This window comes from Centropristis striata, chromosome 12, assembly GCF_030273125.1.
Source record: "Centropristis striata isolate RG_2023a ecotype Rhode Island chromosome 12, C.striata_1.0, whole genome shotgun sequence".
Taxonomy (NCBI): Eukaryota; Metazoa; Chordata; class Actinopteri; order Perciformes; family Serranidae; genus Centropristis; species Centropristis striata.
The window spans coordinates 29513242-29538967 of NC_081528.1; the positions used below are offsets into that span (position 1 = coordinate 29513242).

Sequence of the window (25726 nt, forward strand, 5' to 3'; positions counted from 1 at the left end):
TCATACAATTAATTGTTTCAAACATTTGCACCCTATGTTGCTCAATTAGGTTCCAAGTTATTTGTTAAAAGCGTGTAGCATCAAACAATACAGCTACTTACAGAAGAAGTGTGTGTTTTTCCTTGCTGTTTTGCTTATTTAACCAGGGCTTATCAGGGTTTTTTTTAGCACAATTCACATGCAATTTTCCTCTATGAACTCTGAGTGCCGCTGTCGGCCAGTCTGTATTAGATTTAGCGCAGACTCATTGTACCTCCCACCATTTCTTTATTTTAGAGAGAGGAAGAGACAGAAGCAGAGCATATACCGCCTGGACATTACCGGAGAAACGGAAAGGAAATATTGTTTTTCGTGTTGGGAAATATGCTTTGAAAACCAGTTCTGACTGAAAAAAAATCGGAGGGCAAAAATTTCAAAAGCCATACTTGGACTACACTGGAATAGCGTCTGGTAGAACAATGAGAGGGCAAGTACTGTTGTTTTTCTCGGTCCTCTCTCTCAGCTCGGTGGTCGGACAGGTCAGTTACTCTATTCCCGAGGAAATGCCTAAAGGCTCTCTAGTTGGCAACATGGCAAGGGATTTTGGCTTAGATGTTAAAAGACTAAAATCGGGAAAAGCTCGTATTTTTACCCGAGACAGTGGCGAATTTATTGAGCTGAATAACGACAGAGGAGTCCTCCTCATCAAAGACAGGATAGACAGAGAGGCGCTCTGTGGACAAACGACGCCTTGTGCACTACATTTTCAGATTATTTTAGAGAATCCGATGGAATTTTACAGTGTTACCATTGAGATCACAGATGTTAATGATAACCCTCCATCCTTCGAAAAGAACGACGTCAAATTTAAAATCAGTGAATCCGCTGTTAGTGGGGCTAAATTCATATTAGATAGGGCAGTTGATCCTGATGTAGGCTCAAATGGTTTGCAAACATATAAACTCGAACCGACAGAGAATTTTATTGTTAAATTACAAGATCAAGCAGATGGGACGAAAAACGTCGAAATGGTCCTAGAGAAACCTCTTGACAGAGAAAAAAATGAGCATCTTTCTTTAGTTCTGACGGCGGTGGATGGAGGAGAGCCGCAGATGTCAGGAACAATGCAGATTCTCATCACCGTTTTAGACGTTAATGACAATGCTCCTGTTTTTACGCAACCTATTTATAAGGCATCTATAAAAGAAAATGCACCGTTAGGAACAGTTGTAGTGACAGTTACTGCAACAGATGCAGATCATGGATCTAATGGAAAAATAACATATTCTATTTCGAGTATTTTAGATCATGCTCGAGGCTTATTTGAAATAAATGATGAAAGTGGTGAAATTCGGCTGAAAGGAAATGTTGACTATGAAAAAGCTCGAACATTTCAGATAAACATTCGTGCAAGTGATGATGGAGGACTAGTTGACTCGTGTAAAGTTATGATCGACGTCATTGACATGAATGACAACAAACCTGATATCCATATAATGTCAAAATCAAACGTGATATCAGAAGATGCCAAACCTAGCACTGTTGTGACCATGATAAATATTGAGGACGCAGATTCAGGTGAAAATGGCAAGGTCCAATGCAATATAAATAATGATATTCCTTTTGTCATGAAGTCTACAACCAATGATTTCTACAGTTTAATTACAGAAAGTGGATTAGACAGAGAGATCGCTTCTCAGTATAACATAACAGTGACCTGCTCTGATGAGGGAGTGCCCTCCCTCTCCAGCAGCGTCACTCTCACCTTACAGATCTCTGATGTGAATGATAACGCGCCTGTCTTTGAGAGGAGCTCATATGAGGCCTACATTGTAGAAAACAACACACCAGGCCTCTCTATATTCACAGTGAGAGCCAGAGACGCTGACTGGAACCAGAATGCCCGTGTTTCTTACATACTGGAGGACTCCTCTGTTAACGGAGTGCCAGTCTCCTCATATGTGTCCGTTAGTGCTGATAGTGGAGTCATCCATGCAGTGCGCTCTTTTGACTACGAGCAGATCAAAGACTTCCAGTTCCGTGTCAAAGCTCAGGATGGAGGCTCCCCTCCACTCAATAGCAATGTGACTGTGAAACTAATGATCCAGGACCAGAACGACAACCCTCCTCAGGTCCTGTACCCAGTCCAGACTGGAGGCTCTCTGGTGGCTGAAATGGTGCCTCGTTCAGCAGATGTGGGCTATCTGGTGACTAAAGTGGTGGCTGTTGATGTGGACTCTGGACAGAATGCCTGGCTCTCCTATAAACTGCAGAAAGCCACAGACAGGGCGCTGTTTGAAGTGGGCTTACAGAATGGAGAAATAAGAACTATCCGCCAAGTGACTGATAAAGATGCTGTGAAACAAAGACTGAGTGTTATAGTGGAGGACAACGGGCAGCCCTCTCGTTCAGCTACAGTCATTGTTAACGTGGCGGTGGCGGACAGCTTCCCTGAAGTGCTGTCTGAGTTCACTGACTTTACACACGACAAGGAGTACAATGACAACCTGACTTTTTACTTAGTGTTGGCTTTGGCTGTAGTTTCCTTCCTCTTCATCACGTGTTTAGTGGTTATTATCTCAGTGAAAATCTACAGATGGAGACAGTCTCGCATCCTGTATCACTCCAGCCTGCCTGTGATTCCATATTATCCACCACGTTACTCAGACACTTTGGGGACAGGGACTCTCCAACACGTGTACAATTACGAGGTGTGCAGGACGACTGACTCCAGAAAGAGTGACTGTAAGTTCGGCAGAGCCGGTAGTCAGAACGTGCTGATAATGGACCCCAGTTCTACAGGGACGATGCAGCGGATACAGAGTGAGAAGAGCATCCTGGATGAACCAGACTCTCCTCTGGAGGTTAGGATTCATAATCAAACCAGACTGCGGCCACTTCTAATGTCCAGTACCATGGACAGAGACACATCAGTACCACACAGTACCTATCTATCTCTTTTTACTTACCACAGTGAATAATCATAGCATTGTCTGTTATGGAAGCTATTCAACTTTGGAAACAAAAATAACATTTTATATATATATATATATATATATATATATATATATGTCTGTATTTCTGTCTGTTTCTACTTTGTGCAAGTAATACTTTATCAATCCGTTTTCATATAGCTATTTCTGCAGTTTCTTTTCACGTCCCTAAGTGCCGCTGTTGGTTAGTGTGAGGAAAATTAGACTCTTTTCATGAGTGAAGTCCTCCCTCGTCTGACTGCTGCGTTATTAGAGCTGTATTTTATTCGGAACTATAGGCTGATAAAGCCAGACGCACAACAGTCAGCAATGAACATATGATCGATTATTTGGACTGATTTTGACTCGGTGGTTTTGTTTTTCCATTCGGATTCTCCAAAGGCTCTCGTTATGATGGCTGTTCTTTGTTGTGTGCTCGGAAGAAAATTGTGTTCATGGTGGCCGCTGCTTCTCTGTGTTTGCGTCGCAGAAATGGCTCTGGGACAGGTCCGTTATTCTATACCCGAGGAGATGTCGACGGGCTCCGTTGTCGGGAATATCATTCAGGATTTAGGCTTGGATGTTAAACGGCTGAAATCCGGACGTGCTCGGATATTTACCGAGGACGGCAGTGAGTACATTGGTCTGAATGCAGATAAGGGAAGTTTGGTCGTGGCTAAACGAATAGACAGAGAAGAATTGTGCGAGCAAGTGTCTCCCTGTTCTCTTCATTTCCAAATCATCCTAGAAAATCCAATGGAGTTGCATCGGATTGATGTAGAGATTACAGATATTAATGATAATGCTCCGTTGTTTTCCAAAAAGGAATACAGTTTCCAGGTTATTGAATCTGCCTCACCAGGGGCTCGCTATTCGCTTGAGAGTGCCAGAGATCCCGATGTAGCACATAACACCATTCAGACATACAAACTCAACCCTACAGATAATTTCAAATTAAATGTTGTTTCTCGGCCTGATGGAACAAAATATATTGAAATGGTTCTCCACACGTCGCTTGACAGAGAAAAACAAGAAGAGCATAAATTAACTCTGACAGCATTCGACGGTGGGAATCCTCAGAAATCAGGTTCTGTTAAAATAAATGTCGTTGTTCTGGATGCAAATGACAATGCACCGGTTTTTAGCCAGGCTATTTACAGAGTTACCGTTCCTGAGAACGCTTCAAGGGGCACTGTTATTCTAAGAGTCAGTGCCACGGATAATGATAAAGGAGCAAACGATGAAGTAGTGTATTCTTTCTCCCAACATACCGATACTGCCTCATCCCTGTTTAATATGGATCCACACACTGGGGAAATGACCGTAGTTGGTGTGTTAGATTATGAAAAAGCTAAACATTATGAAATTAATATCGAAGCTACTGACAAAGGAGGGCTGACAGACACGAGCAAGGTGCTAATTGAAGTAACCGACCTAAATGATAATGCCCCTGTCATTAGCATAATTTCCCTCTCCAACCCCATACCAGAGAATGCGGCTCCAGATACTGTCATAGCTATGCTCAATATCAAAGACTTGGACTCAGATAAAAATGGCCAAGTTAAGTGTTTTATTAGCAAAGATTTACCGTTCAAAATCAAATTAGCATCGACTAATTTTTACAGCCTGATGTCTGATGATGTTTTGGATCGTGAAACGGTTCCTGAATATAATATCACAATAACAGCAATGGATGAGGGTTCCCCGCCTTATTCCACAAACAAAACAATACATTTAAGAATATCCGACGTTAACGACCACGCCCCGATGTTCCCACAACCATTTAGCACCGCTTTCATCACTGAAAATAATTCACCTGGCATGTCACTCCTCTCTGTCAAAGCCAGTGACAAAGACTCAGGGAACAATGCGCGCATTTCCTATTTCCTTGAAGATAGCCAACTTAATGGGATGTCAGCCTCTGCTTATTTCTCAGTAAATGCAGAGAGTGGAGAGATTCTTGCTGTGCGTTCATTTGACTATGAGCAAACAAAAGAGTTCCACATTCGTGTCAAAGCTCAGGATGGAGGCTCCCCTCCACTCAGTAGCAATGTGACTGTGAAAATAATGGTCCAGGACCAGAACGACAACCCTCCTCAGGTCCTGTACCCAGTCCAGACTGGAGGCTCTCTGGTGGCTGAAATGGTGCCTCGTTCAGCAGATGTGGGCTATCTGGTGACTAAAGTGGTGGCTGTTGATGTGGACTCTGGACAGAATGCCTGGCTCACCTATAAACTGCAGAAAGCCACAGACAGGGCGCTGTTTGAAGTGGGCTTACAGAATGGAGAAATAAGAACTATCCGCCAAGTGACTGATAAAGATGCTGTGAAACAAAGACTGAGTGTTATAGTGGAGGACAACGGGCAGCCCTCTCGTTCAGCTACAGTCATTGTTAACGTGGCGGTGGCGGACAGCTTCCCTGAAGTGCTGTCTGAGTTCACTGACTTTACACACGACAAGGAGTACAATGACAACCTGACTTTTTACTTAGTGTTGGCTTTGGCTGTAGTTTCCTTCCTCTTCATCACGTGTTTAGTGGTTATTATCTCAGTGAAAATCTACAGGTGGAGACGCGAGCGTTTGTTTTATCAATCCAATGGGAATCTTCCTGTAATTCCGTATTACCCGCCCCTTTATGCTGACGTAGGAGGTACTGGTACGTTGAAGCAGGCTTTCAGTTATGAGGTGTACGGAACTACTGACTCCAGGAAGAGTGACATCAAGTGCTCCCGACCCTTCAGTCAGAGCACTCTGAATGTTGACCATACTGCTACCAGGACTGTGCCAAGGCATAAAACAGAGTCAGAGAATATGCTCACAGAGGTGAGATCAACCTCTTCCTTGTGTCTTTAAAAAGCATTCTAGTTTTTCTTTGTTTGTTCACTGACTCACTATTTGGATAGGTCTGTTACTGTACATGGTGGATATTCACTGAAAGGTCTACTCAGTGTCCCTAGTGTGCCAAGAGTAGTGGACAAATATTTAGTTCCCTTTAACCTCACAATTTATCTTGTGGCTGGATGTAACATTAAACATATTTACATCTGGGTATAATTGCATTTAAAATTGTGTCAGGATAGTGGGAAATTAACTTGATATTATATTGAACATCTGTTTTTCTGTTTAGGCAAGTATCTCTCTACATTACCAATTGTGTCCCCAAAACATAAAATATTTAAGTTACCCAGTAAATCAAGAAATATAACTGAAATATTATCAATGTCTGATTCTCCCATATTTGCATTTCAAAATGAACATATTACTGTTTCAAATACTTATTGCATATACTCCATCACTGTTCCATCACCTGTGTTTACCTTTGTGGTTCATATATGTTGTTGTTGTTGTGGTTGTTGTTGTTTGGCACAACAACAACCATAACACTGTGTCAGATACTTTTTCTTTTGCTTCATGACACTGCATTGTTCATAAAATAGTTTTTGCAACATTTTTCACCTTAATTAAATTGTCATAATATTGCTTATCATATGCAAGATAGTGCATTGAAATCTGGTGTTATGTGCAGACAGACCAAGTGAAAATATGTTAAGTTAAGTTTGGATCCCTTCCTCCTTATACAGACTGATTTTAGATACTGGATGTGTGAGAGAATTATACAGGACCTACAGTAAAGAAAAGGAGATTCTGGGCTTCATCCCTGCTAAAACATAGCTACAGATTGCTTCTGCATAGAAACACTCAACCACGCAGTGCACTACATTTTCACTGACCTAATTCCCTTCATAACACGATGCAGCCATGGGCATAGGGCTACACACAGAGAAAACACGCATACAGATTAAAGCAAACTATAACAAAGGCAGGTAATGCAAATCACACAAAAATGCAAATCGATAAGAAAAATGCAAAGAGCGTCATTATAATATTGATGAAGTGTTTTAAAATCTGGTTTAAGGGAAGAGGAAACAGACATTTCTGGTGCTGGTAAGATTGAGAAGGAGGGAGGAAAGCAGTGTGATGGAGAGGAAGAGAGAGGCAGCGGGGGAGGGGAAGAGGCACGTGGTAGCCGGCACAGTCTCTACCATCCCTGTGCAGCATTCGTGTTAGTGATGTACGGCAGCCATTTTAATCTGCAGCCCTCTTTGTCTGCTGAAATAGAGGGCTCAGGACAGTCTTATGTGGTAAATAGTTCCTTTTACTGACTCCCTGTAAAGGACATGGACAGAGTGAGATATTTCTTGATAAAATATAAAGAAAGAGAGGACAAGAGAGACAGGGAAACAGAGACTGAGGGAGAGGGAGAGGTCTACATTAGTTATATAACAAATGACAGTGGGGTGTCAGAAATTAGAGCAGAGGAATACTATATTATAATTTAGCTGTCCACAAAAGCCAGTAAAGAATGATTTTAATTAGCGCCACGTAGACTGCTATGAGTCACACATGACAGACCTCCTTATGAGTTTCCACCTGTCAGGGTTTACATAATGTACTGAATATGAAAGCTGTGTGTTGTTTTTCAAAAATTACGATTTGGTGCACTGAGTAGAAAAAAACCCAATTATTATAATGATATCTGTTGTGAGGAAAATGCATGTGTGTTTGATATCTGCACTTGTCTTTAGATAGAGGGCCCATAAAGCATAATTAAATATTCCAGCTCGATGCATGAGTAATGACTAAATGCTTGTATGATGTGGTTGTGGGTAGTCTGTCTTCAGTTATGTTTGCTCATTTGTGTCCCGTTTCAGAGGAAGCATTAGATCAACTAATGTGCCTCGTCTGGTCTCTCTGGGTGGTTTATGTGTTTTTGCAGTAGAGTCTGCAGGATGCAGGGTGTGTGCGTGTGAAAATAAAAGTTGACAAACTACAAGGTAGAAACGTAGGTTAATTGTATTCACCCCCATAGCCGCTAGAAGCAGTCTGTCATCATTATCAACCCACATCTGTGTCTGCTTTACCTGTTTCAACTGTGTTTAAACCAGTATGTCTCATTTTCTCAGGTTTGTTAAGGGTGAAGGATTTTACTGAGTACCATAAATTCTTTTGGCCAGTGTCTCCTTAGGGGTCAAAGCTCACAGAAACCTTTTTTCAAGTAGCTAAATAGTTCCGCCTGCTTATACCCAGTATCCCTTCAGCGTGTTGTTGCTTTATCTTTCTCTTGTTTAAGAAACCTACCATGCAGCCCTCATCCTACACAAAGCCCCAAACATGAGTTTGCTAAAGTTGTTACTGACCACAAAACTGTAATTGCGTGCAGAAGCTCCTGCTTCCCACAGGCCTAAGCTTTTGTTTTAGTGTCTCGCCTTCCTCTCCAAGCTGTCTGGTGAGCAGCTGTGTGCCCATGTGTATGCCGGTGGGGCTCATCCACACACTGTGCACCATGTGTGAAAGGGGATGTGGTGAATGTTTGTACTATAACCCCTCATTGTATTTTTGTTTACAAGATATCCCTGATATCAGAGACCTTAGCATATGGCTTATTTCCCACAGACCTGAATACACTGAGCATGATATGAACAGGAGAATAATATGTACATAGCTTCAGTGCATAATACTCTCTCCACATGTTGACTGTTGTTGCCTGTCCCTCTGGGACTGTTGTTCTGTTGCTTTAGAAAAAAAAGATTGCACTTGATTGAACTTTACAGGCAGTTAGTTCAACAAGCAGTTAGAGAGCATGCTTGAACTAAAACTTCAAGCTCCTCTCCAGAAAACATCCACGCTGCTCAGGGACACAAAGTTATTCTGTAGTTGACACAGACTTTGTCTATCATCATCGTGTCTCATTGAAACACTGATCACCTACTAGGCAGTTGTTTGTTTATGGCTGGTGTATGGTGTGCTATAGTTATGAGCAATATTTCACAATTGTAACCTTTCAAATATCGTAAATCAGAGTAAAAGGTGAAGGCCTTCTCTTGGGGTGTAAATGACCCGAGACATTTAGTGCTCGCTGTTGGATGAACTTTTTTTCACTTTGCATTTTCCACTTTGCTCAAGTGTTTTTCCTGAAGGAAAATAATTTATCCTCCATCTTTTTCAACTTTTTGGAGTACCTGTTTTCTTTTTAGTGGATTATTTAGGCCAATAGAGAAAAATCAATTTAAGCTTCCCCCTTCCAACCCCCCTTTTGTATTTAAAACCTTATTACATATACTTACACATACATAACAAGATGTGTTTGCAAAACAAACATAAGACACAAACGAAGCACTCTTTTACTCTGTAAAGTGGGCAAGTAAAAGTAAAAAATACTTGTACGTACATTATTATGTAAAAGTTATTGGTACTTTGCTTGGTCAAACATGTAGTGCAGTTTTATTGATAACTATAATACAGATGTCTATTTGATTGCATTCCTCAGGTGCATCAGATTGATGGCAGGATAATAACTGATTTGTGCACCATATTTATTTATAAGCAAAGAGAAGAGAGTGAAAGCAACTACATGAATACTGTAATATATTTTAATGCATAAAGCCTGGTAAACCACATATGACTGATATACATATGAAGTTGCATTTGGATGTGTCTCGATGTCTTAGAGGTGGAAGTGTGACGTTCTGCACAGGCTGATTCTCTGGGAAGGATTACACTCGGGATTACCTAGAACTGTGTAATATGGGGCAATGGCAAAGTTGTGTCAAGCTCAGAAAGACCCAGAAACAAATCCACACAGACTTTACTAAAATATATTCTCAGTGCTGATTTTTTGACATCAGTGGATGGCATGATCTGTGTTTGATTCTCCTAATAAAACCCACACACGGTCTGTAATTTGGAAGGACAGAGTCTTACAGGATGTATGAAATTCAAATTGTTATATGTTTTATATTGTAGTTATATTATATGACTTCCACATATCATTGTCACTTTCTTAATATATTAATTGGCTGTTTAGAATCACAAAAAAATGTTTTGCTGTCATTACACTCAATCACTTTATAATTGTGTCAAATTGTAGCTCAATCTCTTCAGCAGTCATTCTGGGTTTCCAACAGTCTTCCTTTTTCCTCCTGATCTCATTTTCTGCATCCCTCCCCTCCCCCTCTCCAGCTGCACCACTCTGCTGCAGAGAGAGAAAAAGACACAGAGAAAGGGAGAGGGAGATTGCTCAGTGTAGGACATTTTGTTCGGTCTATAAAAAGAAATCACACAACATACAGTGTCATTTCATCCCTGTGTAGGTCACCATGGCCATGACAAGAAGAAATACCTCCTTTGTTTCACTTTTCAGCCATTTATCAAGAGATTCTTTATCATGATCATGTGCTGTGTGTGATCAACATATCATCATAGTACAAATGTGTGTGTGAGCATCATTTCTCTTCCTTTCTTCTGTTTTCATCTTTATCCTCGATGTTGTTTTTATAGCTCTTCTTTATCACCATTGCCAGCTCACAGGAAGCAGGGTGGGATGCGAGCAGGGGAGGTGGGATGTGTTACCATAGCAACAAGCTGACTCACTGGCAGGGCTGTACCATTTTTCATTGAGCCACAGGGGGTCAGCAGCAGATGCAGCTCTGAGCTGTGATGGCTCTATGTATTTGGTGGTACTGGGAGGACAGGAGACACCCCTGTTTTGGGCAAATAGGTGCAGCATCCTCAGACCTGGGGTGGCTGATGATGGAGAAGAGGGAGGGGGAGATGGTGATCATGGCTGCTTTTGATATTTGTTCTGATTGACGCTGCCCTATTTCTTTTGCCGTCCTCTGTTTCCGCAAACCTGTGCCCATAACGAGTGTACTGACTTATATACAGACTTTAAATCACCAATTTGAAAGGAACAACAGCCTTCCCTTTTTTATTTCTGTGTTGCTTGTTTTCCTGGTTGACCTATTTATTTTATGTGTTTTAGACCAACACTGCAATTTTAACTAAAACTTAAAATGATGTTCATGTGCACAAAAAAAGTATATTCATTCCTCTGTATCATTTAAACCACAGTAAACCAGACTAGTAATAGAAGCAGTTGCTGCTTTGTTTTGTCTAGGAGGTTAAATCTGCTCTCATAAAGACACCCATGCACACATCAGCTGTGACAAACACTGGGTCACAGTGCAGAGGATCTCATTAATAAGGCATGGGTTTGTCTCGGGGCATCGCCTCGAGGCCCCCTGCTGTTGCTATGAGGGTACTGGCTTTGTGCAGCAGTGCAGTATTCTGGTTGTGAGTCATACATTGTTGGTGTCATCTGGGTTTCCAAAGTTTTCATTTTTATCTTGGTAATGACTATTCATTTTCTGGTTTAGGCTAAAGTGGTTGTACTTTAGCAGAACAGAGTACTTTGATGCTTCTATTTCAAGGGCAAGTTAATTGTTGTACCCAGTTTCTATATTGTGTAGCATAATCTAACATACCACCAACTATTTAGTGAAAGCTGTAGGGATGACTGGATATATTTTTGTTAAAGCAGCCACAATGACCTGCAACTCTATCCACTGAGGTAGAACTGCTTCCCCTCTTTCTTAACAATATTATTTTATTTGTTTACTAATAATATCATACCCCTTACAGGGACCACAGTGCTAAAACAAAGTTTTTCTAAAGCTCCTTCTCTCTTTGTCTTTGTCTTCTGTCTTTCACTCTCTATTACAAACTCAAATACACTCACATGGCAATGTGTTCTCTCATCTTTTGTAAATGTCTGTAGTTTTGGGGCTGGGTACCAATACCTTGACTTATATCCCTGTTCCTGAACAAAAAATAATTTTAACAAAAACATTATACATTGAGGTCCAAATTTTTATTTTTTATTTTTCAGCTCCTTTACACCTAGGGACACAAACTGTAGTCAAGCTTCTTAAAAGCAAAAAAAGCCCTGTTTCTGTGCAGAATGTCTGTTTTCCCTGCATGCCTCTTAGATGCATAACTAGACAGCCAATCACCAGCAGTATGAGCTCAAGCATGCTGCATGCTCATTGGCTCACTGAAGTTGATGAGATTTACTCCTTCAGTATTGAAATTTGGTATTGAATAACGAGGCATATTTCATTACTTGATCGTATTGAGGCAATTTGGTCCATGCCTAAAGTCTGGTACCCAGCCCTAATGAATTTGATACATCACAACCAGCTTTGTTTTTATTTTTTCTCTTTTCATCAATGAAGGTTAGGTCTCATTCCCTCTTCAGTATTATTTTGAACATATAACTCTAATACAATATTAACGTAATATATAAAATAAATATATATATATATATATATATATATATATATATGTAGTAGTAGTAGTATATAACAGTATTTATTTGCTTTATGACAAAATAATAAGCCACAAGAGTGTTCATAGTCTTTATATTTGGTTACAATATGCGTCTTATTATTATACTGAGTGAAGGCTGACACAAATACAGATTAAACAACAAATAATTGTTTCTACATTTTAAAACTTTAATATGCACACACAACACACTGTTTTTGTGAATCCAATCATAAGAGACAATTTAGCATCAAATCAAAATAAAGAGAAATTACAGACTCATATTATGAAACACCGCATACATCACAACCCTGTTTGTTGTGATCCACATGGTAAGTATGTTCCTGACTGTACATCCCAAAGCCAGACTGTGTAAGCTGACCACCAGTCTAACTGACTTCCTTTCTCTCTTGTTTTTCTCTTCCATGTGTCCCTTGTTGCCTGCTGCTGTTCCTGTCTCCTCCCTGACTCGTTTTAAATCCTGTCTCGCCAAATAAGGTAAGAAATAGTTTTCATCTATATTGTTCAGAGCCATCAAACACACACAGTGGTACAACCTTTCATTATTCTAAAAACAGCACTGATGAACACTGACAACTGAACAGCATACTATAAATCACCATGCACTAATAAACTTCAAACACATTATAGCTGTGATGTGTTCTTCACTGTCCAAACATTACATATTGGCACTGAGTCAAGCAGTTAATTAAATTTTCCACAAGCGACAGATCTGTTCACATAACTTACAAAACATCTATCATCACCGATGATTGCTTCAATCAGGCATCGATGAGTGTGTGTGGTTTGTTGACAACTTTGTCGTGTGTGACAGTGTGAGTGGCTTGATGCTTGAAATGTGATTTGATTTATCTGACTGGGGTGCTGCATTGAATTGCCCTGAATCATCAAATTAACATAATTTACAATCTGTAGATATGTGAATTGAATGTTAATACTGGTCTCTGGGTAACAAAAGGTAAGTAAAACTTTTCAACTGTAATATTTAACATGAGAATATTTGGATATCAGTGTTTTTGTTTCTGTATACCATCTTTTTCAGGGTGCCAAAGTAATTTACATTTGAACAAGAAGCTAGACAGTGCACCCTACTAACAGGCTTATGTGATTTAAGGAAAGTATTAGCAGAGAAAACCAGCTGTTAAAGTAAACCAGGATTGAATGAAGTTTCAGTGATTTACTGTCACGCAGTGTATCTTGGGCTTTAGTCTGTGTGTTTTTTGTTTTGTTTTTTTGCTCTGGATTCACTTTATATAGTCCCTAACATAGCATGGCATTACAGTCATTAAATAAAATATTGGAATGCAGAAGAAAGAATATACAACACAAGAAACAGTACAAAGAAAATGCAAACCATGTGACACAAAGGGGACATTATTAGTCTTCCTACCGTATTCTGACCTATTAGAGGAAATCGGCTTGAACTTAATCACGTGCCAATCGATTTAAGACCAGCAAGGTTTTATTCAACTCTATTGTTGAGTCTGTAATTTGTTGTATTGGTGTACTTGCTTGTAGTTTATTCTAAGGCTTTCTTCATACTCTCAGTTGCCACTTTATAAGGAGCATCTCCTTAAATTGAATACAGCCTTGTACGACAGCCTTGCAGTAAGTCCTACCTTCATTAATAAAGGTATATATTATAATGTTTAGTTTTTGTTGAAACTGTTTTGAAGAAGTAGCCCTTTTGAGTAGTTTGTGCTTCTGTTGAACTCCCTTAAGGTGGACAAAATAACAGAAACACATGCCATTATGAAAATACAGCAGCACCATAAACTGCAGCCTCCAGAATGCTCTCAGGCAAGTCAGTGTAAATACACTGTTAAAGTTAGAATAAAATATTGACAATGTGATTTATTCTTGACAGATGAATTGTAAATCTTCTCAAAACTTTATTAATCAATCTCATCCAAAGATATTATAATGAAAATGAAAGTACAATTAACAGAGGATTGTGTTTGAAAACAAAATTATTGCATCTTTATGGGCGACCGTGTATAAATGAGGTAGGAAATTACTAGAAAACAGACCAAAAAAAACATTTTCTATGATGCAACCAAAGCCCACATAAGAATATGGTGCAACTGATTTAACATACAGTATTTCAACATACTGTATGTTGGCTATATGAACTTTTGGTCTCTTGGTTGCTTTACAACTTACATGTGTTGCTGGTTTTGTAATCATTCACTGTCACTTAATCCGATGCAGGTTATGGCGCTTACTTAAATCATGCATTAACTGTTAATTTTGAACAACGGCTGTATGAAGCTGAGGGGTGGCACTGTGTATCCACTATCATCTACTGCACAGCTGGCTCTTTTTTGTGGAGAATGCATGTACATCTGTATCTCTGTGGGTGCACTGTGCTCCTTTGTTGATGTGTGTTAGCAATGTGATAGCCAGGTGACCTGCCCAGTGTGGAAGCTGTGTTCCTGTCCTGTGTGTGATGATACCCACTTAACCTGTACGTGATAAGTGGGTATAGATAATAGGTGAATGGACAGATGTAGAGAGGGTAGAAAAGAAAAGCACTTGAGTTTGTAAAACTTTAATACTTTGTACTGGAGCTCAACACACTTAAAATGAGCATGTGCGATTTGAGGGTTCACATGAAGTGTGAATGAAATGCATGTGTGCTTCCAAATATTAACATCAGAATTACACTTTGTGTATTTCTGAATGCTGACAGTATCAGCCCTGGAAATTACATTCTGAGTCAAAATATTTGTCTTTATTGGAGAATCTCCAATTTCATAATTTAACCCTATTTATTTATTTTTAATGTAATTATCTCTGAATGCTGCTTTTCCTTCACTTTATACACTATACGTACAAAGGTAGCATAATAATATATCTTATAAAACCAAACTTGATTATTTGAAATGTAACACTATATTCTTTAGCAAATTATTTCAAATTTGTATTCACTGTTAATATTCTAATGTCCTGTGTTTGCAGCAGTAAACACTTTATTAGGTCTCAGGTGTATTCTGGCAGGTCTACTCCTGTAGTTATTCTTGTATTCTGTAAGAGAAATAGTCAGGAGTTTTATGTTTTGTTTTCCTGGCCGCCTGCTGTCTTCCCTGAGCCTGTGAGGCTGTCTGCCTCTGCAGCAGCATGCAGCTGCAGCAGTTGGCCGCCTGTGTGGCGCTGTCCACTCTTGTGGTGCTGAAATCAGCTCAGGCGCTCTCCCCCTCCCTCTGTCTCTCACACTGACTCTCTACATCTCCCTCTGTCGCCTGTCTCTATTTAGACCAGATTACTATTTCTTGTATTTATTTATTGAATTTAATTTTCATAATTATACAAATATGTTGTTATGGATAGTTTAAATTTTTTTTAAAGCATTTAATTAATACGTTTTAGAGGTTTGTTATTATTTTATATGCCAGTCTATAATGTCTGCTGCCGGATGGATATGGCATAATTGTGGTGCATGTTGTTTTTTTTATTTGATTTGTCCATAAAATGTATAACTGATCGGTAAATTATGGTATATAATACTTTCTCTATCTGTCCGCGTGTGTGACACACAGAGAGGGAGCAAAACGGGAGTAAACGCCTTCTTACGCCACCCGCTCACCCCCTCCCTTTTCATTTGCTCTACAGACCTCCATACGGGTATTTTACGTTGGCTGCTGACAGATTTTTTTTCTCTGAGGCTTGCTGTGCAGACGTAATGACGCATGTAGGCTGCATTTGCTTTCTCTGGCCACAGGAAGGCAACGAAGAGCCTTGTCAGCCACAAAGGCATGTGCATGCATGCAGGTACATACAGGCAAGAGAAGAGATGATGGATTAACACAAAGCATTAGGAGTATTTATAATATAATATAATGATCACTCATACAGTCATTTATAGAATGATAATCTTAGTATTCAGCACTTATCAATATTTAATATTATATAGAGTTCTTAATTATATTTATGTCAATATTTATTTCATATTTTAAATACCGTTAAATGATGAGAAGATTGTTTAATGACTGGTGTAATAAGGATTTCATATGACAGACCAGGATAATCTTGTTATGGCTCATACTTCTACGTCACTGTGCTGTAGATACTGATGCCAGGATTGGTGGAAATAGATATGCTCTGTCCACCAATGAAATGCGGAGCTGTACAAAGAGATCTACTGCCTCTCACCGAGTAGCTTCAGCGTCGTAACCGTTACAATGTTCTGCACAGGGGAGGGATGCATATGCAGACACAAAGCATGACTGTCTCTGATATGCATGAGGACGCATCTACATTGGATCATATACCTTCTATACTGAATCAGTTAAGAAGCTTGGATTTATGAAACGAGGAATAATGTGGAACAAATTGCCTGCATGGCAGGTGTTTCTATGGTGGCATCATTTCTTTCTCTTGTGGAGTACAATAGACGGACAGACTCGCTACAGCATCCCGGAGGAGCTGAAACAGGGATCTGTGGTAGGGAATCTAGCCAAAGATCTGGGTTTGGTTGTATCTGAACTGTACCGGCGTAAATTGCGGATAACCTCGGAAGCTGGTAAGCAGTATTTTAATGTGGACTTGGGAAAGGGAGAACTGGTGGTGATTGACAGGATAGATAGGGAGGAACTGTGTGGACAAAGACTGTCATGTTTGCTGCCTTTGGAGCTAGTCATAGATAACCCTCTACAGCTCCATAGAGTCGAAATTGAAATACAAGATACAAACGATAATTCTCCTAGTTTTCTTACTAAAGAGAAAGTGTTGCAAGTTGCGGAACTGGTCAATCCAGGCGCGCGATTTCCTTTAGAAAGTGCACAGGATCCCGATGTCGGCCCAAATTCTGTACGCTCTTACCTCATAAGCAAAAATGATCATTTTAAATTGACTGTTAAAAACCACAAGGACGGAAGAAAAATCCCTGAGCTGGTCCTCGAAAAATCTCTTGATCGAGAAAAGCTGCCAGTACACAATCTCATCCTCACCGCTGTAGATGGGGGAGATCCTGTACGCTCAGGAACATCTGACATTACAGTTATAGTACTTGACAACAATGATAATGCGCCACAGTTTGAAAGACAGGTATATGAGGCTAATGTCAGCGAAAAGGCGACACCTGGAACTGAAATATTGCATGTTAAAGCTACAGATGCAGACGAAGGACTAAATGGAGAAATTGAATACTACTTCGCAGAGCAAACCACAGACCTGATTTTATCATTGTTTGACATTGAACCTTCTACTGGAGCTATAACTGTAAAAGGAATATTAGATCATGAAACGAACCCTTTACACAGATTTGACATAACTGCAAAAGATAAAGGTAATCCTAAAATGGATGGGCATTGTAGCGTCGATATTAAAATAGTTGATGTTAACGATAATATTCCTGAAATAATTGTGATGTCTTTAACAACACCTGTACCAGAAGATTCTGCAATTGGAACAGTTATTGCGTTGATTAGTGCAAAAGACCCAGACTCAGGTGACAACGGTAAGATTAAGTTAAGCGTTTCTTCCAAATCCCCCTTTAAGTTAAATCCTTCAGTCTCTAACCATTACTCACTAGTGACGAATGGGCCACTTGACCGTGAAAAAAACAGCCAGTATACCGTGAAGTTAAGAGCTACTGATTCCGGAAAGCCCCCATTATCGAGTGAAAAAATAATACTTGTTGAGTTGTTAGATGTAAATGACAACCCACCAGTTTTCGCCCAACCTTCTTATGTTGTTTATGTTAAAGAAAACCATGCTGCTGGGAAGATTTTGTGCTCAGTATCAGCATCTGATCCTGATTCGGGTGACAACGCCAAGATATCTTACTCTATACTGGACTCTAAAGTGCAGGACGTGTCTGTCTCCTCTTATGTTTACATTAACTCAGATAACGGCAGCATCTACAGCATGCACTCGTTTGACTATGAGAAACTGAAGGTGTTTCAGATTCAGGTTCAGGCAAAGGATCAGGGCTCTCCGTCTCTCAGCAGCAACGCCACCGTCCATGTTTTTATCCTGGACCAGAACGACAATGCCCCCGCTGTTATTTACCCCTCCTCCGCTGCCCTGGGCTCCCTCTCTCATCAGAGGATGCCCCGCTCCGCTAAAGCAGGTCACCTGGTTACTAAGGTGACGGCCGTGGACGCTGACTCGGGCCATAACGCCTGGATCTCCTACAAACTGGCGGAGGCCACAGACGCCTCTCTGTTCACTGTCAATCTGTACACAGGGGAGGTGAGGACTAAACGCGCTGTGTCCGAGCAGGACGACTCCTCTCAGAGGCTGCTTATAGAGATCAAGGACGACGGGGAACCGGTCCAGTCCGCCACCGTCACGGTGTCCATCCTGCTGGAGGACGGCCTCCACGAGCCCATCTTAGACCTCCGACAGAAAGCGGCCGAGCCCAGCAAGAAAACTGGCAGAATCACCCTTTATTTGATTCTGTCTCTGGCCTCGGTGTCCGTGCTGTCTCTGGTGACTTTTCTCATCTTAGCGGTTAAATGCATGAGGAGCAGCACAAGCAGCGGTAGTTGCTGCATGAGACGGAGCGACTGTGATGATTACAAGAACCCCAACAGAAACCTGCAGATCCAGCTCAACACTGATGGACCTATAAAGTACGTGGAGGTCCTGGGAGGAGACATGTTGTCTCAGAGTCAGTCCTTCAGGTCCTGTATGTCTCCAATGTCAGAGTACAGTGACTTCACTTTGATTAAACCAAGCAGCACCACTGACTTTAAGGAGGTGATCAGTGTTCTGGATGCTTCTTTACCCGACAGCACCTGGACCTTTGAGAGCCAGCAGGTGAGCAAAACTAAATGCAGATTATATATATAGGGGCTCAATATATGTCTGTCTGTCTGTCTGTCTGTCTGTCTGTCTGTCTGTCTGTAATATTCTAAATCCCTGTAAAAATAATAGTTGTCCGGGCTGTGATAAATCAACAGTTCAAATCATATGTCAATAATAGTCTCACATGCACACATTTCCGTTGCCATTTCTGAATAGTTCAGCACCACAAAGGTGGACAGCGACTCTTAGTGGAATGCAGGGATGTTTATTAGACACAAAGTATCTGTGTGAGCTGGTGTTGATCATCTTTTAAGATTAAAAAAAGAATAATGTCAATTTCCTAAACTTTTTTCTAATGATGTATTAAAATAAGACCTCTTAGTATGGAGAATGTAATTGTTTATATCTGAAGTTGCAATGGCCAGACTCATTTCCCCTTTTTTTTTTTTGTAAAAAAAAAAAAAACAACAACTATATTTGAATCATGATTTTTTTCCTGGCGTGCTACATTTACGTTCTTTTACATCACATACATATCCTATAGTTGCTTTTGATTAAAATGAAGGGGCACACAGAGAATAGATGCTGCCACTTTAAGACTGTCGATCAGTCTCCCTCTCATTGGATGTTGGAGGTTGATGCTGAGCACCAATAGGATTCAGAACTGTACAAAGCAATCTAGTCCCATCCCCCTGCAGCCTCAGCGCTGTTACACTTAGAATGCAAAGAGCTGGAGGACCGAGACAGAGATGAGCTCGTATTTTATGAGCATTTTATAATACAACTTGTACAGCCATGCTCAGAAATTGGGGGAAATCTTCGATTGGAATAATACCTGCGGTGATGGATGTCGGCGTTGTTCTATATGGTGTGTGGATTGGAGTTATTGTGTTATAGCGGACCAAGGATGACAAAGACAATAGGATACCGAGACTGGAGATGGCAGGCGCTTTGGTGGCATCATTTCTTTCTCTTATGGAGTACAATAAACGGACAGACTCGTTACAGCATCCCGGAGGAACTGAAACAGGGCTCAGTGGTAGGAAATCTAGCCAAAGATCTGGGTTTGGGACTATCTGAGATTTTTGACCGTAAACTGCGTGTCGCCTCTGAGGCTGGTAAGCAGTATTTTACTGTGGATGCAGGGAAGGGCGAGCTGGTGGTGAATGACAGAATAGATAGAGAGGATTTATGTGGACAAAGCACCAGCTGTGTGTTGCCTTTGCAGGTTGTAATTGAAGACCCATTGCAACTTTTTCGCGTTGAGGTAGAAATACAAGACATTAATGATAATGCGCCTAGATTTCCATCAAATGATATCACATTGGAGGTCCCGGAATCTATGGGCTTAGGGGTTCGTTTTCCATTAGAAAGCGCTATAGACCCAGATGTTGGCAGTAATTCATTAAAGTCATACACTCTTAGTAAGGATGATTGTTTCAATATAAGAGTAAAAGAAGTTGCTGGTGGAAGAAAAATCCCTGAATTAATTTTAGCAAAAAATTTAGATCGAGAGAAAAAGGCTGTTCATAAGCTTTTGTTGACAGCCATAGATGGAGGAAACCCAGTGAGATCAGGGACTGCTCAGCTAACTATTACAGTCCTTGACAGCAATGATAACGTTCCAACGTTTGAGAAAATGTTATATAAAGTGTCTATCAGTGAAAATGCTGCAGAAGGTGCATTAATAGTACAAACAATAGCAACAGACATGGACGATGGCCAAAACGGAGAGATAGAATATTCATTTGGAGCACACACACCAGAGACTGTTCTCTCAGTTTTTAGTATTGATCATTTGACGGGAACAATATTTCTTAAAGGCAAACTAGATTTCGAAACAACTGCAAATTATGAATTGGACATAAGTGCGAAAGATAAAGGGAGTCCTAGAATGGAGGGGCATTGTACTGTGCATGTTGACGTTTTGGATGTTAACGACAACGCACCAGATATAATACTCACCTCTCACCCAAAGCCAGTGCGTGAAGACTCGCCTAATGGCACCGTGGTAGCTTTGCTCAGTGCCCGAGACCTTGACTCCGGTGTTAATGGTAAAGTAACATTACAGCTCCCCAAGAAATCTCCGTTTTCTCTTAAACCATCATTTTCTAATAATTATGCACTGGTTACCAGTGGTGCTTTAGATCGAGAAAATATCTCAGAATATAACGTTGAGATCACAGCCACTGATTCAGGCTCTCCTCCTCTGTCCAGTAAGAAAATGATCCCTGTCAGCATCACTGATGTGAATGATAACCCTCCTGTATTCACTCAGCCCTCCTATAATGTGTATTTAAAAGAGAATGGGGTTGCAGGATCTATACTGTACTCAGTATCAGCATCTGACCTGGATTTTGGTGAGAACGCCAAACTCTCTTACTCTATACTGGACTCTAAAGTGCAGGACGTGTCTGTCTCCTCTTATGTTTACATTAACTCAGATAACGGCAGCATCTACAGCATGCACTCGTTTGACTATGAGAAACTGAAGGTGTTTCAGATTCAGGTTCAGGCAAAGGATCAGGGCTCTCCGTCTCTCAGCAGCAACGCCACCGTCCATGTTTTTATCCTGGACCAGAACGACAATGCCCCCGCTGTTATTTACCCCTCCTCCGCTGCCCTGGGCTCCCTCTCTCATCAGAGGATGCCCCGCTCCGCTAAAGCAGGTCACCTGGTTACTAAGGTGACGGCCGTGGACGCTGACTCGGGCCATAACGCCTGGATCTCCTACAAACTGGCGGAGGCCACAGACGCCTCTCTGTTCACTGTCAATCTGTACACAGGGGAGGTGAGGACTAAACGCGCTGTGTCCGAGCAGGACGACTCCTCTCAGAGGCTGCTTATAGAGATCAAGGACGACGGGGAACCGGTCCAGTCCGCCACCGTCACGGTGTCCATCCTACTGGAGGACGGCCTCCACGAGCCCATCTTAGACCTCCGACAGAAAGCGGCCGAGCCCAGCAAGAAAACTGGCAGAATCACCCTTTATTTGATTCTGTCTCTGGCCTCGGTGTCCGTGCTGTCTCTGGTGACTTTTCTCATCTTAGCGGTTAAATGCATGAGGAGCAGCACAAGCAGCGGTAGTTGCTGCATGAGACGGAGCGACTGTGATGATTACAAGAACCCCAACAGAAACCTGCAGATCCAGCTCAACACTGATGGACCTATAAAGTACGTGGAGGTCCTGGGAGGAGACATGTTGTCTCAGAGTCAGTCCTTCAGGTCCTGTATGTCTCCAATGTCAGAGTACAGTGACTTCACTTTGATTAAACCCAGCAGCACCACTGACTTTAAGGAGGTGATCAGTGTTCTGGATGCTTCTTTACCCGACAGCACCTGGACCTTTGAGAGCCAGCAGGTGAGCTGAAACAACCATTTATATATAATGATCTGTATGAGAAGAAATTAACATGTTGTGTTTTGCTAAGTACAGTAAATAACCATTGCATAGTCTGGAAGTCCATCAACTGTGGAAACAAAAAACACATCTGTCTGCCCTGGCTATGTGTTGATTGGTCTGACCGCCTGCTCTTTCCTGCATGTTAATTTCAATAAAAGGTATTTTTTATGTTTTCGCAGTGCTAAACTTGATTTCAGTGTCGAGAAATCAAAGTTATTTGCAACAAAGTTATTTATAGACCGTTTATTTGACGACGTGCATCAATTATATACACTTCTACATTTCAGCACCATAAAAGCGGACAGCGACTGTAAAGTACTGTCACTTCGGATCAGCTTTGATTTATTTATTCTCTGCAGTTAGATGGACAATGGATAACCATTTCATTTTTTATGCTTTCCCAGTTTTTTGTAATGCAAAATTGCATTTAATGTTTTCTATTTGTTTGAGATACTGACTGCGAGGTGGTTTACTTTTCTTTTCTTTTCTTTTCTTTGCTTTTGACAACGGGGTGATTTCCTTACATTCAGAGATGTTTGTCATAATCATCACAGATGAAAGCTGACACAGAGAATAGATGCTGCCACTTTAAGACTGTCGATCAGTCTCCCTCTCATTGGATGTTGGAGGTTGATGCTGAGCACCAATAGGATTTAGAACTGTACAAAGCAATCTAGTCCCATCCCCCTGCAGCCTAAGCGCTGTTACACTTAGAATGCAAAGAGCTGGAGGACCGAGACACAGCGATGAGCTCATATTTTCTAAGATTTAAACATGGAATTTAGCTTACAGCCTGCATAGGCCTTGTTGTGTTTTTTCTTTTAGGGGTGTGATCTCTTATCATGGATTTTAACATTTTTATAAACCAGATCTGGATTGGAATTAATGTGTTATAGCGGACCAAGGATGACAAAGACAATAGGATACCGAGACTGGAGATGGCAGGCGCTTTGGTGGCATCATTTCTTTCTGTTGTGGAGTACAATAAACGGACAGACCCGTTACAGCATCCCGGAGGAATTGAAACAGGGCTCTGTGGTAGGAAATCTAGCCAAAGATCTTGGTTTGGGACTCTCAGACATTTTTGACCGTAAAATGCATGTCGCCTCTGAGGCTGGTAAGCAGTATTTCACTGTGGATGCAGGGAAGGGCGAGCTGGTGGTGAATGACAGAATAGACAGAGAGGCTTTATGTGGACAAAGCGCCAGCTGTGTTTTACCTCTGCAAGTAGTTGTTGAAAATCCTTTACGGTCTCATCGAATTGAAGTGGAGATAAGAGACACAAATGACAATTCCCCTAGTTTTCCTACACAGGAGATTAATCTTAAAATACCAGAATCAGTTGCACTTGGCAAACGTTTTCCTTTGGAGAGCGCGGAGGATCCTGACGTTGGCAGTAACTCTTTAAAAACGTATTCACTGAGCAAAAACGAATATTTTTCTTTAAAATTTAAAGACACAAAAAATGGTAAAGCTGTCCCAGAATTAGTGTTAGAAAAGCCATTAGACCGTGAAAAGAATGCTCTCCATCAGCTGCTGTTGACAGCTTTAGATGGAGGAAACCCGGTCAAATCGGGAACCTGTAATATTATTATTAATGTACTTGATATTAACGACAATTTTCCCGTATTCAATGAAAATGAGTTCAAAGTGTCTTTAAAGGAGAACAGCACCAAAGGAACATTTGTAATCAAACTTACTGCTACAGATCCTGACGAAGGTCTTAATGGTGAAGTTAAATATTCTTTTGCTTCCCGCACTCCAGACTTTGTGTTATCAACATTTGAAATCAATGACAAAACAGGAGAAATTGTATTAAAAGGAGCATTAGATTTTGAGAGTTCTAAGTCATACCTGATCGATATAACTGCTAAAGATAAAGGTGTTCCTGAAATGGAGGGCGACTGTCGTGTACAGTTGGACGTAGAGGACATAAATGATAATGCTCCAGAAATTGTACTTACTTCAAAACCGAGTGCTGTACGCGAAGACGCACCAAGTGGCACAGTAGTGGCTTTGATCAGTGCGCGAGACCTTGACTCCGGTGATAACGGTAAAGTGACATTACAGCTTCCCAAACGGTCTCCTTTCACTCTGAAACCATCTTTCTCTAATAATTACGAACTAGTGACAAGTGGTCCTCTAGACCGAGAGAGTTTCTCAGAGTATAACATAGAGATAACAGCCACTGATTCAGGCTCTCCTCCTCTGTCCAGTAAGAAAATGATCCCTGTCAGCATCACTGATGTGAATGATAACCCTCCTGTATTCACTCAGCCCTCCTATAATGTGTATTTAAAAGAGAATGGGGTTGCAGGCTCTATACTGTACTCAGTATCAGCATCTGATCTGGATTTTGGTGAGAACGCCAAACTCTCTTACTCTATACTGGACTCTAAAGTGCAGGACGTGTCTGTCTCCTCTTATGTTTACATTAACTCAGATAACGGCAGCATCTACAGCATGCACTCGTTTGACTATGAGAAACTGAAGGTGTTTCAGATTCAGGTTCAGGCAAAGGATCAGGGCTCTCCGTCTCTCAGCAGCAACGCCACCGTCCATGTTTTTATCCTGGACCAGAACGACAATGCCCCCGCTGTTATTTACCCCTCCTCCGCTGCCCTGGGCTCCCTCTCTCATCAGAGGATGCCCCGCTCCGCTAAAGCAGGTCACCTGGTTACTAAGGTGACGGCCGTGGACGCTGACTCGGGCCATAACGCCTGGATCTCCTACAAACTGGCGGAGGCCACAGACGCCTCTCTGTTCACTGTCAATCTGTACACAGGGGAGGTGAGGACTAAACGCGCTGTGTCCGAGCAGGACGACTCCTCTCAGAGGCTGCTTATAGAGATCAAGGACGACGGGGAACCGGTCCAGTCCGCCACCGTCACGGTGTCCATCCTGCTGGAGGACGGCCTCCACGAGCCCATCTTAGACCTCCGACAGAAAGCGGCCGAGCCCAGCAAGAAAACTGGCAGAATCACCCTTTATTTGATTCTGTCTCTGGCCTCGGTGTCCGTGCTGTCTCTGGTGACTTTTCTCATCTTAGCGGTTAAATGCATGAGGAGCAGCACAAGCAGCGGTAGTTGCTGCATGAGACGGAGCGACTGTGATGATTACAAGAACCCCAACAGAAACCTGCAGATCCAGCTCAACACTGATGGACCTATAAAGTACGTGGAGGTCCTGGGAGGAGACATGTTGTCTCAGAGTCAGTCCTTCAGGTCCTGTATGTCTCCAATGTCAGAGTACAGTGACTTCACTTTGATTAAACCAAGCAGCACCACTGACTTTAAGGAGGTGATCAGTGTTCTGGATGCGTCTTTACCCGACAGCACCTGGACCTTTGAGAGCCAGCAGGTGAGAGAATGAAAGATTATTTTGATGTTACATGTGTAAACATATTTTGTTGTTTAAGATGAAACATACACTG

At 41.4% G+C, this 25726-nt stretch overlaps 3 protein-coding genes across 24 annotated transcripts in view; all 3 read left to right on the plus strand.

Moving 5' to 3' along the window:
* Window positions 1–25726, plus strand: part of LOC131981893 (protocadherin gamma-C5-like) — a 338840-nt gene that overhangs the window by 278364 nt on the left and 34750 nt on the right. For 2 of the 22 annotated variants that reach the window (XM_059346416.1, XM_059346425.1), the window contains exon 1: window positions 309–2843. The exons of 14 other annotated variants lie outside the window; for them this stretch is intronic. In XM_059346416.1, the coding sequence (XP_059202399.1) occupies window positions 459–2843 (2385 nt within the window). In that variant the 5' untranslated portion in view covers window positions 309–458. Of the gene's footprint in view, window positions 1–308; window positions 2844–3051; window positions 5775–19437; window positions 22252–25726 lie in introns of those variants that run through there. 6 more of the 22 variants (XM_059346407.1, XM_059346419.1, XM_059346398.1 and 3 more) reach the window with 5 other exon arrangements.
* Window positions 16061–18985, plus strand: LOC131981900 (protocadherin gamma-C5-like). Its single transcript, XM_059346433.1, has one exon. It carries the CDS (start codon window positions 16443–16445, stop codon window positions 18933–18935), a length of 2493 nt encoding a protein of 830 aa, XP_059202416.1. The 5' UTR covers window positions 16061–16442; the 3' UTR covers window positions 18936–18985.
* Window positions 22979–25665, plus strand: LOC131981901 (protocadherin gamma-C5-like). Its single transcript, XM_059346434.1, has one exon. It carries the CDS (start codon window positions 23179–23181, stop codon window positions 25663–25665), a length of 2487 nt encoding a protein of 828 aa, XP_059202417.1. The 5' UTR covers window positions 22979–23178.

What these genes read in the sequence shown, in the direction of transcription:
- LOC131981900 (XM_059346433.1), top strand. Translation starts at nt 16,443, where the DNA reads ATGAAACGAGGAATAATGTGGAACAAATTGCCTGCATGGCAGGTGTTT.
- LOC131981901 (XM_059346434.1), top strand. Translation starts at nt 23,179, where the DNA reads ATGTGTTATAGCGGACCAAGGATGACAAAGACAATAGGATACCGAGAC.